Below are 17,882 nucleotides of genomic sequence, written 5' to 3' on the forward strand. Positions count from 1 at the left end.
TGGCATATTGTATTACCAAGAAGTCCCTAATAAAGTGCACTGAGTGTGCCAGGGCTGGTGATTCAAATGTCACTAGTGGGCCTACAGCACTGATTGTGCCACCCACACGAGTAGCCCTAAAATGGTGTCTCATGCCTGCCACCGCAGTGCCTGTGTGCAGTCTGTGAACTGCCAGGTCAACCTGGCCAGTGTCCCCACTGACCAGGACTAACCCTTCCCTTTCTGTACACATTGGACACCCCTATGGAAGGCCCAAGGTACCTCCCTGGGCAGGGTGCAGTGTATGTGAAAGGTAGAGCATGTACTAGTGCAGGTGACATGCTCTGGTAGTGAATTACAGCCATTTTCGTTTTTCACTGCTGTAAGGCTATCTTGCTCATAGGCTATCATGGGGAATGCTGTGTACATTGGTTACCTGCATATCTTCCCATAGGAGCAAGATAGGACATAAAAGTCTGGTATTCCTGAACTCGGAATTTAATAACACATCTTTTAGGAAAGGTGGTTTTTAAATCCTGTGTTTGAGAACATCACTTTTAGAAAGTGGCTGTTCTCTTGTCTGACCTTTGTCTGTGCCTTGGCCTGTTTGTGAATTGACTGTCTGGTTTGTGAGTGACAGGGGCTTGGTGGCTCCCGGAGGCCGAGTGGTCCATCCCTGGGCTGAATAGCTCCATCTGCATCTAGAGTGGAGGGAGGGGGTAGCACCTGGGACTGAATAGGGCTGTGCCTGCCTTCCAGAATGCTGGCTCCACCTCCTGCTTGGCAGCTGACGACCCTGCCCCTCTCTCTGAAAGGAAAGGAGAAACCGGGAAAATAAAGTGCTCAAGGAACACCCAGAACTGGTTCAGACCAGGCTCAGAGCCCTCCTGCACAAAGGGAATAAAGACTTTTAGGGGTCTAAGAATAGGACCCCAGACTACAGAAAATTAGATCATCCTGGAATCAAGAAGGAACCTCTGCCAAGGAGAAAGCTGGAAGACTGAAGAGGAAGGACTGTCCTGCTGTGAGTTTTTGGGTTGACCTGCAGTTATTTTGCTGCCAAGGAGAGGGGAAGGACTTTGCTTTGTGCTGTGTCCCCTTGCTTGAAGTAATCTCCAAGGGCCTGAGTTGAGCTGGCTCCCCTTTAAGAAGTCCCAGGAACAAAAGGACTTCACCCCCAGCTTCCCCCCTGAACTCTACTGAGAGAGTTCTGTCCTTCCTGGAGTGCTTGGGCCAGTTGTGGTGCCTCTGGAAGTTGTACCCGTTAGCTGGGAAGCTGGACAGGAAGAAACCAAGTCTTTCTGCAAATTTCACGCATCGCTCGCTTACGGAGCGCATCCTGGTCAGTGTGAGGAAATTACCAATGCTGCGAGGATCGAGATCGTCGCAGCGCCTGCTGCAGCTGAAAGAACCAATGCATCCTTCGCTAGCGGAATGCATCGCTCCGGTGCGGGAAAAGTACCATCGCTGCGAGAGTCGTCGCAGAGCCTGTCATCGCTGGGTGAGATCGTCGCTCCGCTTGCTTGCGGACCGCATCACTTCGCTACGAGAGTCGTCGCAGAGCCATCGCATCGAGGGGCCGCGAGAGGAGAAGATCGACGCTGAGCTGCGCAGCGCATCGCCGCCGCACCAGAGATCGTAGACGTCCCGAACATCATTGCATCGTACCTTTGCGAGACTGTGAGAAGTTGGCCTGATGTGCAGTGCTCACTATTCTAGTGATCACTATATATCAGTCCAAACAACCCTTATTGATGATTGGTTGTAAGTCAACCTTATAGACCAGCTATCCTAGTAGCATGGATACGAGCAGTCTAAGGCTAAGACTCTAGAGGGCGTGTTAAGCCAGCTGTTTTACCATCACATTACCCCTTGAACACCCAGTGAAAGGACACCACACAAGTGTTATGAAAATAAACAGTGTATTTATTAGAATCACAACAGCCCTGTACTCTTTATGAGGACAGGGTGCTAGGCACACAACAAAACTCTTACGAAAATACTTAAGTTAGCACAGTATATACAAATGCCCGAGGGGCACGGAAAACCATATACTCTAAAAGTGGAATGCGAAATTACTAGCAGGTAAGTACAGTACTAATAGGCTTTGGAATCGCTAGGACTTGACTATAGAATCGTTAGATTACTTCTAGGAGACCCAGGGGACTCGGGTGCAGAGTGTGCACTCTCACGCGGGATGCGGGACAAAGTCTATGATAGCTAGTAAAGTTAGTGTTCACGGGCGAACCCGACCTGGTAGGGAGAAAACTACAGTGGATCCTGACCCTTGGATAGTGAGGCTATGCTGGGGCACCGAAATGCCGAAGTTACCTAGCCCAGGGGCTGCAGCTGCATAGGTCTCAAAAGACGTCGGGAATCCTCGTAGACGAACCAGGAGCCTGGAGGAAAGATGCTGGCAGGCGACCAGTGAAGAGAGTTCGAAGTGATCCAAGCCTGGATCTGGAAGATGGATGACACCTGAAAGCAGAGGGGACCAAGTTCGTGACTACTAGCCAGTAGTCAGTGGGCACCAGGAGGGCACCGGATGGTAGTCACCTCGACTAGGTGAGTGGGCGACGCTGTGCTCTGCAGATCTCACGGACCAGGAGGCGTTGTCGGCGACCAGGATGGAGAGGCAAGCTGTCCCACGATGGATGAAGCTGTCGGCGTCGAAGAACCCAGGATTGGGCAACAAAGCCTTGGCTAATTCAAGCCCACGCGGTGGACTCAAAATGGCGTCTTGAGTGGACCAGGAGGGTCCGGGGTGCTCCTCTTCTGGAAGGGAGCAAGGGCCAGTCTGGAGCAACCAGACTAGCAGCAGTGATGTCGTCGGGCGTCGTTCAGAAGGCCACAAGCCAGCGGGCTAGTAGCCAAACAACGCGGTGAGCAGCAAAAAGCAGAAGGGCCCCACGCCGATCGTGGAGATGCTGGGGGGCTGCTCTTCGGTGCTGGAGCTGCTCAGGGTTGGGGCTTCTCGGACCCCAAAGCACTCGCCAGGAGATTACTCGGCGGGCTTGCTGTGAAGAGGTCGTGCAGTCTTGGCAATAGTCGGTCCCTTGAGGTCTCGTCGCACTCACGGTTCTCAGCTGGGCTGTAGAGGCGAGTAGAGGTCGGAGGTGCCAGGGAAGCCGGGTCTTGTCGAGCTGGGCAGTCGGATTCCGGAGGAAGGACTTACAGCAGACCGCAGTGTTCTTCGGATGGTGCCTGCGGGTGCAGGGTGACTACTCCTTAGTCACAAGGGAGAATCTTGAAGAAGAAATCTTGATGTCCTTTCGTAGAAAGTCGTGTCTTGATTCCAAAGATGATCTAATTTGGAAGGGGGCCTGCTCCTACCTTTATCTGGGAAAAGGGGGCTGGCACGCGACTAAGTCCTGCCCTATGGGTGGGACCAGGAGGGGGTGGTTACACCCCTCTCCTTTGACGGGCTTTCCCCAGGCCAGGGGCTGGAGTGCCCCTGGAACTGGTTTCAGCCGGCCTATGCACAGTGAGCACCGGGGTGCCACTTGCAGTCACCTTCCTCTGTAGCCCTGCCTACCTAGAATACACAAAACCCTGTCTGGGACGGTGCTGGCACCGCCCCTGGCAGGAAACCCTTTGTCCTTGCCTCCTGCTCTGGGAGGACTCCCAGCAGCAGGAGGGCAGACTTGTGTCTCGGTGGCAGCATCCATTTTGTGGAGCTAAGGCTCTGCTTGACTTTAACCGGGGTTACAGGTTACATACATGTCGTGTCCCTCTAGAAGGGTGGAATGCTAACCCCGTCGCCAGAATTGGCGAGGGGTTAGTATTCCAATTCGTATGACACCTTACTCGACATGTTTTGATAAAGCGATACCAGAGTTGGCATATAACCGCGAGGATTATAATGCACTTAAGAGTATATGGTATGCGATATCATGGAAACGGCTAAGGGATAGATCCCGAAAGCCGCAGACAGGCTCAGCTCATGCCAGAGCACTATCTCACACGATTCCAAGCACTCTGCCTTCAGGATTGTTAAGGCCTGCCATAGGAGTGACTGATAGGAGATCTGTGTGTCCATTTTAGGGTTAGATATAGGTATACTATATCTAAAGCAAAGGGTGATTACACCACCTTGCCCCAGCTGTCAAGCAGCCAGTTGTGTCAGATTTGGATGGCCAGCCAGGGGTGGCATAATATATGCTGCAGCCCCTGGTAGGCCCTGGGTACACCTATGCCCTGGGTACCTAAGGTACACTGTACAGGGACTGATAAGGTGACTCAGTATCCAATTAGATATGTACCTAAGGTACATGGAATCCATTTTACAGAGAGAGCAGTAGGCCTGGGGTCCTGAATAGCAGGGCCCCAGGTCAACTAAGTCAGAAAACCAGCAAAACACCAGGCAAAAAGTTGGGGGCAACCATAGTCAGGGATCTACCTTCCTACAGAGACGCTTCCTATGAAACCTGCACACCGGAATCCATACAAGGTATCGCATCCCTTCCCCATACAGCCCGGAGTCATCGCAACACGACCACTGCGTCCAGCGGGGCTGTCGCATCGCCTCCTCAGGGTCTCAGGAGTGATGCATCGCTTGTTTTTTTAACGCTGCAGCTTTTACTTGGAACGCTTGTCGCAGTTTAAGGTACTTTTGGCTAAACGTGACGCAACTGTGGATTATTTTAACGCAACCCTAAGAACTCTTTTTAATTAATATCCTTGAACTGTGTATATTGGATTTTTGTCGTTTTGGTCTTGTTTTGTTTAGATTAGATTACATACTTCTATTTTTCTAAACTGGTGTGGAGTCCATTTGTGGTGTTTTCACTGTGTTACTGTGAGTGTTGGTACAAATACTTTACACATTGCCTTTGGGATAAGCCTGTCTGCTCGTGCCAAGCTACCAAGGGGGTGAGCAGGGGTTATCTAAAGAGTGTATCTCCCTTACCCCGACTAGAGGTAAGGGTCCATATTTGTCACAAGCACCTACATGTGCCAACTAGAGACCCCGAAATCTAACAGCACTATATAGGACAAACGACACAACCTATCAAAAAATGTCATTCTCCAACACAAATCAAGGAAGTGCAAGACTCAAGGAGCACCATTAGTCTAGCATTCTCATAAACACGGCCACACTGAAAATGATATTCTATGGACGGTGCTGATTACATTACAAAATGTTACCCATGAGACTACACAAGCAAGACTGAATAGACTTGAAGCTAGACTAATTGAGAAATACACAGCGACTACAGGTCTGAATGACAGGGATGAAATCTGGGCCCTTTTACAACAATAAACAGTGAAAAGAAAATCCCATATTTATAATGTAGAGTAGTACGTGTCAGACATACCATCGAGGGGTATGCAATTGCCTCACTTTGTCTGGAAAGAGGATGTAGATGCAGCTCTATTAATAGTGTTGCTTAAAGATTTGAGACACATCCCGGTGAGGGTAGATATGGATCAGTCATTTTTTGTTACGATACATGTCTTTTAAATGATAATTTCTTGCTATTTATATACAAATGACGAATTGTGGATGATTCAGACTCTTTAATATTAACTATTAATGTAGATTTTGAGGGGCAACATAGAGCGATATTCCACTGGGTGATGGTCTATCCGGGTTACACTTATTTACTCTTTATATGCATTGTTGATATTTTTCCTTCCTTTTTTCCGAGTCTAACATTTTTATGCAGAGTTGTCTACGTTTAAATTTCCTTTATTTTTGTCGACCCGGAACAGCGACCCCATAGACAGACAGCTTTAGTCTGTTCTCAGTGTTTAAAACCCAGTACTGCGATACCATAGACAGTCAGTTTTAGTCTGTCTTTAGTGTTTATACCTATAGGAAGTTCAAAATGTGGATACTTTGTCGTCCGCGCTGCGCTCTGTTTGGCGCCCACACGTTCGGCCAGTGAGGATCCTTAATCGTTGAATTCATTTCCCCAGTACGTTTTAACCGTAGCGGTTAAGAATTAGTATGCGTTCTGACGCGTCGTTTGAGCCGTCCAGATATTAATTCCTGTACGTGCTCATTGTTCTAGATCTCCCCTAGGTGAAAATAAGACCACGGGGGAGTCACATCTAGCACCTGCACCAAATGATTGGTGGGAGGGCGTTTTTTTGACCAGCTACTCAACTGAAAGTATGTATATACGTATGTTATTTTGAGGCCCTGTAATTCAGAGTCCCGATGTGACGGTTTTATAATTTTCATTCAATGAACTCCGACGAGTACTTTCTATGTTCTTTCAGAACTGCTCCCTACTGAGTAGTCCTGTGTCCTTGGTGCCGTGTACTGTGTCCCGATTGAAGCAACAATACCGGCGAGTTGTGGTGGTTGGAAACATTTTTAGTTTCCTGTGTATACCCTGGGGTTTTCCTGCACTGTTACATTTAACTTGCACTATGGCACGCTCAGAGATGCATAATAGAAGCTTGGGCCGTGTGACTTTTTGGTATAGACTGGAGATCTTTTCTGCCATATTCTGTCTTACTCAGTATCTGTCCTTCCTAATCAAAACTGGATACTTACTTTTGATTATGTTACCCTTTCACATGGCTTAGTTGTTTTCAGGTGAAACCGATATGGACGATACACGGAATACATTTATCCGTGGGCTTGCACTTTTCAATGCTATTTGTGATCCACAGAAACATCTTCAGATAATAAGCTCCTGGTAAACCTTTTCTGTGGTGTGGAATATCTCCTTAAGAATAAGATCTTGTTTATATATGTGTATATGTAAATACAAGGATTGTACTTTATTTGTTTTAGGTTTCCTTTGTGTGCCCAATGTCCTGATGAGGCCCAGACGAAACGGGCTGAAACGCGTCGACCTGACACACTAGAAAAGCCCTTACAAATTTGACTCTTAATTAAAGAAAATATACAGAATCAACTAGTATACAAAGGGGTTGAGACATTTTATTCCCTGGATTCGTGCTGGTGCAAGGGCAATCTTTTTGATATGGGTGTGCGAATCATAGTTGGTCAAAAAAGTGCTTCTTCACAGCCCCTTAAGAAATTAGGGCAACAAGGATTCTGTTAGTTTGGCAGAAGATACTGTATGATGGTTTGTGTATGTTAAATTTATATGTATATAATTTATCACTTTTTTGTATGTATAGGTAGATACTTTGTGTTTTTGTGTGCTTTTTGACAAATATATACAGAGAGAAAAACATCTGGATCACAGATCGGTGCGAGTGCTTTTTCAATAAGATAAAAGGTTTGAGAATAATTTTCTGCTCGAGGGATTAATTAACGTTTCCTTCAGATGTAGAAATTATTATTGTTTGATCGATTCCGTCGCATCAATTTTCGTTTATGCAGTGAACACATGTGTCGGCCTTCCCTTGATGGAGGGTAGAAAGGCTTCCAATGCCAAAAGGATCGCCCGGAGGTCCAACAGGTTGATGTGGAGTCCGCATTCCGCCAGAGTCCTCTGATCTCCACCTCTACCAGATGGTAGCCCCATTCCAGAAGTGACGCATCAGTCACTACTGTGAGGGCTGGTTGGGTAAAAAATAGGGCGCTGGTTGGGTAAGAAAGAGGGGTCTGCTTTTGAACCCATCACGGTTCGTTAGCCACCACTGCAAATCCTTTGCAGCCCCTTCCAAGATCTGGACCAGGTCAGAGAGATTCCCCTGATGCTGTGCCCCCTGAAACTTCCCAAAGTACATGCATATGCCATCTGGCATGTGTGACCAGCAGGATGCAGGAGGCTATAAGGCCGGGCAGTCTCCAGGTCAGATTCACAGGAATCCAGGATACAGGCTGAAAATCTTTATCATAATCTAAATATCTTGGCCACTCTAGAGGTTAGCCTGAAACTGCTCTGTGTTCAGAATAGCTCAGATGAAAGGGATCATCTGAGAGGGAATCAGGCATGCTGATAGTGATCCTCAGAGAATGCAGGAGGTCCGTTTATAGCCTGGAGGTAGAAGACGACAGTCTGGGGCAAGCCTGCCTTCAACAGTCAGTTGTCGAGACAGGTGAAGACTGACACTCCTGATCTCTGCAGATGAGCTGCAACCACCACCATCACTTTTGTGAACACTGGAGAGGCGCTGGTAAGGCCAAAAGGGAGCACAGTGAACTGAAAGTGCTCATGGCCTACCGTGAACTGCAGATAACGCGGGTGAATAGGCAGGACAGGTATCTGGAAATAAGTGTCCTGCATGTCCAACGCTAGCATCCAGTCTTCTGGATCCAAGGCAGACAAGAGCAGAGCTAGCGACAGCAACTTGAATTTTGCCTATATGAGGAAGAGGTGGAGGCTTGAAGGTCTAGGATAGGAAGAAGGCCCTTGTCCTTTTTGAGGACCAGAACGATGCGGGAATAAGAACCACAGGCTACTTCTGGTCCTGGAACCCTCTCTATGACTCCCTTGGCCAAGAAAGCCATGACTTCCTCATGGAGCAAGGACAAATGATCCCCAGTTAGCAGGCTGTAAGATGGAGGCATGGAGGGAGGGGTGTTCTTGAAGAGGAGGGAGTAGTCCCTACTGGATGCCCTTTAACTAATAGGGTAAGATTAGAAAGGTTTGGAGGCCTCAGCTGCTGGAGCGGTCCGGTGGTTGCACGACCCACAAGGCTGTTGGTACCACGCCCTCACAGAGGTAGCGAAGATTGCGCGGCTCGGGGGCTGGGATAGGGTTGGCTCCGTTGAAAACGGAAGGCGGAATAGGGATGACCTGAGGCAGCCGAGAGGCCCAAAGACTTGGTCGCAGCCAGCGAGTCCTTGAAGCGCTCAAGCACCAAGTCTGCCTTGTCTCTGATGAGACAGTGCCATTGAAGGGCATGTAGATAAGGAAAGCTCGGACATCCCCCGAGAAGCCAGTCGTTTTCTACCAGGCACCTCAGGGCCACCGTCGAAGAAACCATTCTGCCCAGCGAATCGGTTCTGTCCAGACCAAACAGGTTGTGAACTTTGCTGCATCTATCCTATCTGCAACAGATTGTGGCAAAGTAGCCCGTGCCTCTGCCGGGACCTGCGGTAGGACTTGCGCAACCATATCCTACAGCGTGTGGGAAAAGCGGCCCATTAGATATTCAGTGTTCACAGACCGCAATCCCAGGCTGGTAGAAGAAAACCCTTTTCATCCCCAAGGAGTTCTGCCTCTTGGATTCCCGGTCTAGGGGTAATGTGGGGCATGCGCTCTGCGATGTGGAAGATTGGACCACCAAACTCTCCGGGGTAGGGTGATGGGAGGGGAACTTTGGGTCCCCAAAAGTGGAGGGAGGGGCAATGGGCTGGGTTTAGACCAGATTCCCAGAAAGACGTTGGAGATTGCCTCATTAAATGGGAGTAGAGATTCCAAGGAAGAGACTCCCGATTGCACCACCTCAGTCAAGAGATTAGTCTTGACACCCAACGAGGGCAGCTACAGGTCAAGGACCTCAGCTGCCCTCCGCACCACCATAGCATAAGAAGCTCCCTTCTCCGTAGCCACGGTAGGGGGAGAAAGCATGTCCGGATCTGGAGAGGTATCCAATCCGCTGGCATCACCCAGTTCCTCACACCAGGCCACTTGAGGCTCGTATGGCTGGTATTCTAGAGGGTCTCGCGGCCCCTCCCACTCCTCCCCAAGGCCTGGTGTCTGGCAACGCGGTTTGGGGATGAGAATGGGCTGCCGTCAACAGTGCTGGGAGCATCAGCACCGGCGACAGGGAAGGTCAAAGTAGTACGACCGGCACCGACCTGGATTCATTATCAGATCCACAGTGGCCCACTAAAGCCGGGACCGGAGCCACCAGTGGGGAATCAGCTGGGCCCGCCCCCCTCTACCCCACGGGTCAGACCACCCAAAATATTACCCACAGGGCCTCATAACACTCTTTAAGTTAGGTGGGGTTCACTGGTAGCATTATTTAACGGGCCCTAGGCACAGGGATATTGGGGGAGGCGCAGAGCCGGCACAGGTAAAGGCTCCAAAGAACCAGGCCTTGGATGCAGATGCTCCTTCGTCGCATGGGCGGACGGACAAGGGGAAGCCAAAGAGCTCTTCAACTTCTTAGTCTTCTTCTTGTACCTTTTACCTGAATGGCTCGACGATCTAGGATGGGATTAGGAGGACTTTGGACTCCGTGAACAATCCCGGGACCTTCCTCTCTACCGAGACTTCAACTTCCGTGGAGTTGCATGCCTGGCCACGAGCAGCTTCAAGGACCACTCCCACTCCCTCAAAGCCTTCAGTGCCATGGTACGGCAGCCAGAGCATGACTTGGTGTCGTGGTCGCTCTCCAGGCACCACAAACAGACAAGGCGCAGATTTGTCACGGACACTTCCCAGTGACAGGCTCTGCAGGGCTTAAAATCTATCCTCGACACACCATGAGGAAATCTAAAAAACAGACCACAAAAAGTGAAAACATTTTTGTAAAAAAAATAAATAAATAACGGAGGTGTAGCTCTTCTCCGGATCAGCAATGGTTGGCGTGGAAAGAAAAGAACAGCACACCTCGGTGTTATCTATATAGGTACCGCAACGTCATTCTAGCACGGACAACACCAACGATGGACGCAGGGCTGATCGACCCAACCTACCAGCGCCGGGGTACTGCTTGAAAAATCTTTTGATTGAGTCCGACACCTGGGAAATTCAAAAGTAAGGGTCTTCAGCTACACGTCTCTGTCAGATGTGCTTGTGCTAAACATGGAAATATTGGCTCATACCCAATTGGCATATTTATTGTACCTCTAATTCCCTAGTAAAGGGTACTACATGTGCCGAGGGCCGGATAATTAATGTTACTAGTAGTCTTACAGAACTGCTTGTGCCACCCACTTAAGAAGCCCTCTAACCATATCTCAGGCCTCCCATTTCAGAGCCTGTGTGTGCAGGTTACACTGCCATTTCAATCTGGCAAAATAAGGCCTTTTGCCAGGCCCAAATATTCCATTTTCATACATAAGTCATCCCTATGGTAGGCTCCAAACAACCCAGAGAACAGGGTGCAATGTATCTAAAAGGCAGGACATGTACTTTTTAGTTTAACATGTCCTGGTAAAGAAAACCTCTTATATTCGTTTTTCACTACAGCCTGGCCTATACCTCCCACAGGATAACATTGGAAATATCTTCTACTTTTTATATGTGTTATTCCCAAATGGAAATTAATAACTGATTCAAGTTTACTGTCTCCAGAATACTCATATAAAATCCTAACTTATGGCAAAGTCGTACTTTAAATTACAATTCTGAAAATGCCCCTTTCGAAAGTTAGTATTTTCTTGCTTTAGCCATTTGGTGCCGGTCTCTGATCACATGACTGTGTGTAGTTGACAATTGGGTTTTGTGTATTCCCTTAGATGCGTTTCAATGGGCCATCTCTGGCAGGATAGAAGGGTAGAGTTGGGCACAGCTTCACTTACTTGCCAGCGGAACCGATGCATTTTCTGCGTGGATTGGAACCATCACAGAAAGCTCATATCGCCGCTGCCTCCCGCATCCTTGGACCTAAGCATTGCCTTTGGAACCGTCGCTGCACGATGACGCAGAAACACTGCATTGCGGCTTCACCACTCATCAGAACCGACGCCGCACCTCTGCTGCGCCTCACATCCTCAACACCGGACTTCACATCGCAAGCCCCATCAACAGGATAGACGATGTCAACGCAAGAGGACCTCGAACCGCAGTAGTTACATCTCGGTACCAATGCATCGGGCATCTTCAACGCAGATTCACAAAAGTCTCGGGAATCAGGATTTAAGGTAGTCTGTTGAGTGGCCCTAACTAGGTCCCTGTAGCTGGCCAGGACTCCTTCGCGGTCAGCCTGAACTTGTGACTTTGTCCTGGTCCCGTGCAACCAGATAGCCTCAATAGCGCTTTCTGCTTTTTGGTGCTATTTTTCACTATAAACTTTAAAAATCAATTTCTTTAGTTCTACTAACTGGAATTTGGGTGTTTTGGTCTGGTTTTATTTATTTAAGTCAGATCTATTCTTCTTACTTGGAATTATTTTGTGTGGTGAGTTCCCGGTTTTACGGTTTGAAGTGTTGAACAAATAATTTACACATTGCCTCTAAGTGAAGCCTGACTGCTCTGTGCCATACTACCAGAAGTTGAGCACCGATTAGTTTTGGGTTTGCCTGCCTCTGACCTTGACTAGGACTGGTTGCTGCTTGACCAGTGTTCATACCCATGTCAAACAGTAACCCAATTTCTAACAAAACTTAAGTACTGAAACCAAGCAGCTGCTATGAAACCTTTACTTCAGTGGATCAGTTGCTAAGTGAGTAACTGGCATCTTTAGTATTTCATTATCTATGAGGAACTGGCTAAATACTGTCAAATCACGCTGCTTGCCAAAAATGTAGACAATGGTTAGCTTCATCCAAGAAGTAAGACTTTCAGGCATTGCAACAGCCTGGCAAAATAGTAACGCAATAGCATCAGCAAATCATTTCATACTTAACATGCCAATTACATACACTTGACAGGCCCTTAAACAGACACAGAAATTAAAAACCATTTTAATCAGCTGTGTAAACAGACAATGTATAGTGGAATTTACAGACTTCAGTTTGTGACAGAAAGTTCCATTAACAGTTAAATTGAGCATCATTGGATAGAAAAGAGAAAAGTCTTAGTTCTTTACCTCTCCATTGTAACACAGCCGTGTAAACCACTCCTGCGAACGCTTGTGCTGGTACAACTCCAGGGTCAAGTCGGAGGCATATGGAGGCCATTTTTTGTCAAAAATTCCGAAGACCATAAGAATGGGGATGATGGTAACATCATGGACAGCAAAGAGGAACAGTTTTCTACAGGGATAGAAAAGACCAACCGGGCTGTCATGACTACGAGTACTCTTCACGTGAATCTTTGTTAATACATTTGTAAGGAGACTGATCATAATATGTTTTCATGTACAAAGTACTATTTTACATGCATCCACTATAGACGGGACAACAAAATAGCATAACACCAGAATGCATTTCGATCCAAAATAAAATGAAACAGTGTGAAAGAAGATATGGATCAACCAGATTCAGTTACTTGGTCAAGTTCCTTCACTACTCTAAACATATCCTGCAGTTTGATCTCCAACCTTACCCCTTGTTAATCAGTGCCCAGCCCTCTTTCATTCTGCGTTTGTCCATTGTGAGATTAGCAACGGAATTTCTAAACAATGTCTGTAGCAATGAACGAGTTACTTACCTTCAGTAATGATGTATCTGGTAGAGACAGTCTAGCAGCAGATTCCCTTACTTAGAATATCCTCAGGCGTCAGACTGGATCTGGAAAACTTTCCGCAGCAGCACCTCTGCGCGCCGGGGGCGGCGCCACACGGCTCCGCCCTGATGTCGTCCACGGATGTGACGTCAGCAGAGCTATATATGACCCCCCCGCCCAGGCGCGCTGACATCCGTTTGTCAGAGACTTTTCCGCGCCACAATGCGGAGCCACCACCAAAAAACTGTTAGAATATGGGAACAGTGTACGAAAATTATAACAAGACATGGAATGGTGGAAAACAGCAACATAAAGGAAAGTGCCAGGCACTGTATATTGCCAACTAGTAAAGGGAACGAGCAGAGCACCGCTCTGAGAAGCAACCCCGCAAAAATGAAGGCCAACCACCCTTCGAGGTAATGAATATGTAAACAAAATCATGACAGACGACAGAAATTCCGCAACCTTCATGTATAACTATGAAGGTGCCAGGACCACAAGACGTCCCCAGAAAGAGACAGTGTACCCCTAAAATAAGAGACCCATAAAATGTGGCAGAGCAAATAGACTTCAAACCAATGGAGCACAACGGAGGTAAGAGACCCAAAGGCGATAGAAAAGGTGAAAGCGGGGGGGGGAGGGTATATATGGCTCCACTGACGTCACGTCCTTGGACGACGTCAGGGCGGAGTCGTGCGGCGCCGCCCCCGGCGCGCAGAGGTGCTGCTGCATAAAGTTTTCAGAATCAAGTCTGACGCCAGGGGATATTCCAAGTTAAGGAACCTGCGGCTTGACGTCTATCAGATATTAAGATTCATGCATTTACTGATTGTTTCTTTGAATACGAGATGAATTTCATTTGTGTGAAAAGTCCACTCATAACTGAATGACTTCAGGAAGCTGCAAACTTTCTGATTAACACAAAATACGTTTGGTAAATTTACACCAATGTCCTTAGCTCTTCACGTCGACTGCTGCAAGAATACACTGAAAAGAAAATGTTACTAAGGTCAAACAGACTTACTGAAGCTGGAACAGCACACTGAAAGAGACCGAGGCCCACATGCATCAACAATGCCATTTGCGATTCCTTATTAGCGAAAAATAAGGATTCGCTAATAAGGAATAGCAAAAGGCTATGCATGAAGAAATCGCTAAAAAAATTGCGATTTCTTAATATTCCTTAATTGCGATTCGCAAATTTCGAGTCGCAATTAAGGAATACCTCCCCATTCATTCCAATGGGCGTAGAGGCCCATAGGAATGAATAGGAAGACATTCTAAATTTGCGATTCTCAATTAGAGAATCGCAAATTGAGACTGCAATTTCAAGGTGGCCAGGGTGTCAAAAGGACACCCTGTTGCACCTCTGAAATTAATCTGTGGACATATGTTGCGCACACAGATGCCCTAAGGGCATGTGTGTGCGCGCAACATGAAACTTTGAAAAATGCACAAAAGTGCATTTTTCAAAGTTTTTGCAAATTACCATGAAGTTCAACTACATGGTAATTTGCACCCCTTATTAGCCAAATCGCGCAAATTTTTGTACTTTGTCGCATTGCATTTAAGGAATCTCAATTTGGGATTCCTTAAATGCAATCTCAATTTAAGGAATCTCAATTTAGAGATTCCTTAAATTGCGATTTTTGCATTTGGGATGATGCATCCCAAATGCAAAAATACCGGTCGCAAAGGGGCAGATTCTGAGAATCTGCCAGTTTTTAGCTTGATGCATGTGGCTGTAAGAGCTGTGCAAAAACCTGCCAAACAATCTAGAAGGGAGGAAAGCCATATGGCTGATTAACAGCTGCTGCTGGCTGATGGCTGATGGCTGTACTCTTCGAGGAGAATTTTAATGAGCAATCTTGCTGCCTTAAAAGGCAGAACCCAACTCTCTTTAACTTCGGTGTGGGGTAGATCATACACTCACTGAAAACGCTATTCTCCTGTGAGAAAGTGCAACAAACTAAACATATGATATACTTAAATTATGACTAAGACACCAACACCCTCCTTTGAATATGATTCAGCACCCATCCAGGTCTGCAGCTGTACCCACACAGAGAACATTATTCAAACGGAACCAAGTGTCATTCAGTTCCACGTTTTACACTGTAAGACACGTTGTCCCTATCCTAGCCCCTTCTAGCAAAAAACTAGAAGGGGCTTAGTATCTGCTTAAGCTTGCACAATATGTATATTTCTGCCAACATCTCGGGAGATACAATATTTTTGAATGTCAAGAATTTAACAACCCTCAGTTTTATTCGAGTGCTGCAATTCTACTTTGAAACGTTAAAATAGTTTGACACAACACTGAGTCACTTTACAGAACGGCAAGCACATCTTATGCTTTCTTATAAAAAAATACATTGTTGCTCACATAAAATATTAAACAACTGCCCCAGCTTCCATTCATCACATTGAAAAACATTTGCATTAATTATCACTCGTTACCTGCAAAATCCTGATCGATGTCATAGATCCATTCAGCATCTAAAAGTTTTCTTTTCTGACCCTCCAACTGCAATATGGCACAAAACGTACTCCCCCCTGGAAACTTTGAAAAATACCTTAAAATCTACCCTCAACTTGTTGCAAACCTAGCTTTCTAGTTCCACCATAAACTAGAATATCTTCATAAACTCATTTGTGGAAGATCTGACTCTGCCTCTATCGAAAGAACACTACTACAGTCAAGGAACATTGCTTTAGAATTCTTAAATCAAGAATGAAGGTATCTATGAAAACAAACTAAATTATGTGCCAAAAAATCGCCTAAACATCTAACGCACTTACAGTTTGGAAGACAACTACAAAAGAAAACATATACAAAATAGATAACACATGGCTTGGAATGCCTATAAACTTTTCCAAACTCTTCAAGCCAACACAAAACTCTAAATTATCTAAAATTAGCTTTAAAAGAAAACATTCACTCAATATGTAAATGTCAGAAGAAATAAATCACAGATATAGAGCTAAGCAAATTATATGCCTCTGAAATGTTATCTCCCTGAAATAAGAAAGTTCTGGTCTCTGTGTACTGCCATAACAAAACAAAATCACCATTGCCATCTAAGACTTCAGCAACTACTTTGCTGATCCCATCCAAGTTACTTCTGTAAGCACCTTACTAAACTTCAATATTGTCAGTCAAAATACTTTATTCGGTTCATAACAAAAACCACAAAAGTATACAGAGAACCACAAAGGGAAAAAGCATTTAAAATTGCAATAAAATTAGCTATCTACAAAAACACAGCATCCAAAAAGAGAGAATATGCAATTAAAAGACAATAAAAAAAATTGGATATCAAGTTCATATCTAAATTTACAAACATGCACAGTTCATCTAGATGAGAGAAAATATTCATTGTTTAACAGACTATAAAAGAGGATCACAGAAGTCTATCAACTCAAACTGGCAATAATAATTTTTTCCTCAGTCTCATGGCTATATTTAAAAAAGTGGCAACGTTAAAAATTTCCCACACATTAGACAGCAGTTGAAGGTATAGTAGGGCTGGTTTCACTTGTTTAAAACCCTTATCCTTTAGTAGAGGTACAATAAATTTTTTCCGTATCTCAATAAAATAGCCACAAAAGAACATGAAGTGGGCAGTATCCATTATAGAAAAACCGTCACAGGTGCATAGTTTCAGGTCCGATACCTTGGTCCAACAGGGGCGCCCAGAGAGGAGTAAATGAAATGTATTAAGTCTAAACTTGGTTAATAAATATCTGTGGTTGGCATTGTTAACAACCTTCAGATATAATTCCAGGTCATTGTCTGTTGTTACGACTAGCTGATGGGCTCTCACGGTGGGCTTAATCAACTCGGAGCCCTCTCTGTCCATCCCTCTGTGAAGCTTAAAAGCAGTCTTGACCCATTTTATGTCAGCTTTAACCAGTTAGACGGCTCAATATTGACATTCAACTTCACATCAACTGTTGTCCTCCCACGACCTTCCCTGGAAATTATGGTAAGAGACACCTTTCCTCCAGCCTCTTTAAAATAAATGATCATGTTGATTCTGACTGGGTAGCAAACGTTTCACTAAGCTCCACAGCCGTTCCACAGCACTCCACACCATCAGAAAGGATGTTTCACATGCCAAAGACAAAGAATATCTCCTCAACTTCTACAGGTCTGGCTTCTACCCATGTTGAAGCATGGAAACAGCTGTCAAAAGATATTTAATGATGTTTGCTACATTTTGGATGGTGGTGGACCCTGAACCACTGACTTTTGATGAAGAACCTAGGCACCAATGTGTGGATGGCACGCAGCTCTAACCAAGGACATCTACTAACATTTGTACACTACACTTTAAAGTTTACCTAGGAAAAAAGTCAACCCTGAGTGACAAGCTCCTAATTCTTAATCCGCAAAACAGATTTTCCATTCTGTTTACTCTTAGGTATTTGGACGTTTTTTTCAAGCACCAATGTCCTAACCATCCATTATTACCACAGCATCTTGAGCAAAACCTCTCGGAACTCTAAAGTCATATAAATTGCTTCATCCACACATTTTCAAGTTTATTTACGCAAAACTATTAAATTTTTTGATCTTACAGTCGAATTCTGCCCTGCAGTGTAAGCTCTGGTCATCTTTTGCATACACTAAAGCGGTATTGAAATTACACATTTTCTTAAACTGCTCCACGCTCAGAAGCCTGTTCCAAGTTGTTACATTCAAATTGGTGTATGGCTGAAACATCTTCTAGGGATCCC

The 17,882-nt window shown here is 45.8% G+C and overlaps 1 protein-coding gene across 4 annotated transcripts in view; it reads right to left on the reverse strand.

Annotated features, from left to right (window-relative positions):
* Positions 1-17,882, reverse strand: part of ACP6 (acid phosphatase 6, lysophosphatidic) — a 126,507-nt gene that overhangs the window by 14,340 nt on the left and 94,285 nt on the right. For all 4 annotated transcript variants that reach the window (XM_078656773.1, XM_078656776.1, XM_078656775.1 and 1 more), the window contains exon 10: positions 12,562-12,727. In XM_078656773.1, coding sequence (XP_078512899.1) covers positions 12,562-12,727 — 166 coding nt within the window. The remainder of the gene's footprint in view (positions 1-12,561; positions 12,728-17,882) is intronic.

The sequence above is a fragment of the Lissotriton helveticus genome, chromosome 8 (assembly GCF_964261635.1).
Source record: "Lissotriton helveticus chromosome 8, aLisHel1.1, whole genome shotgun sequence".
In the NCBI taxonomy this organism is placed as follows: Eukaryota; Metazoa; Chordata; class Amphibia; order Caudata; family Salamandridae; genus Lissotriton; species Lissotriton helveticus.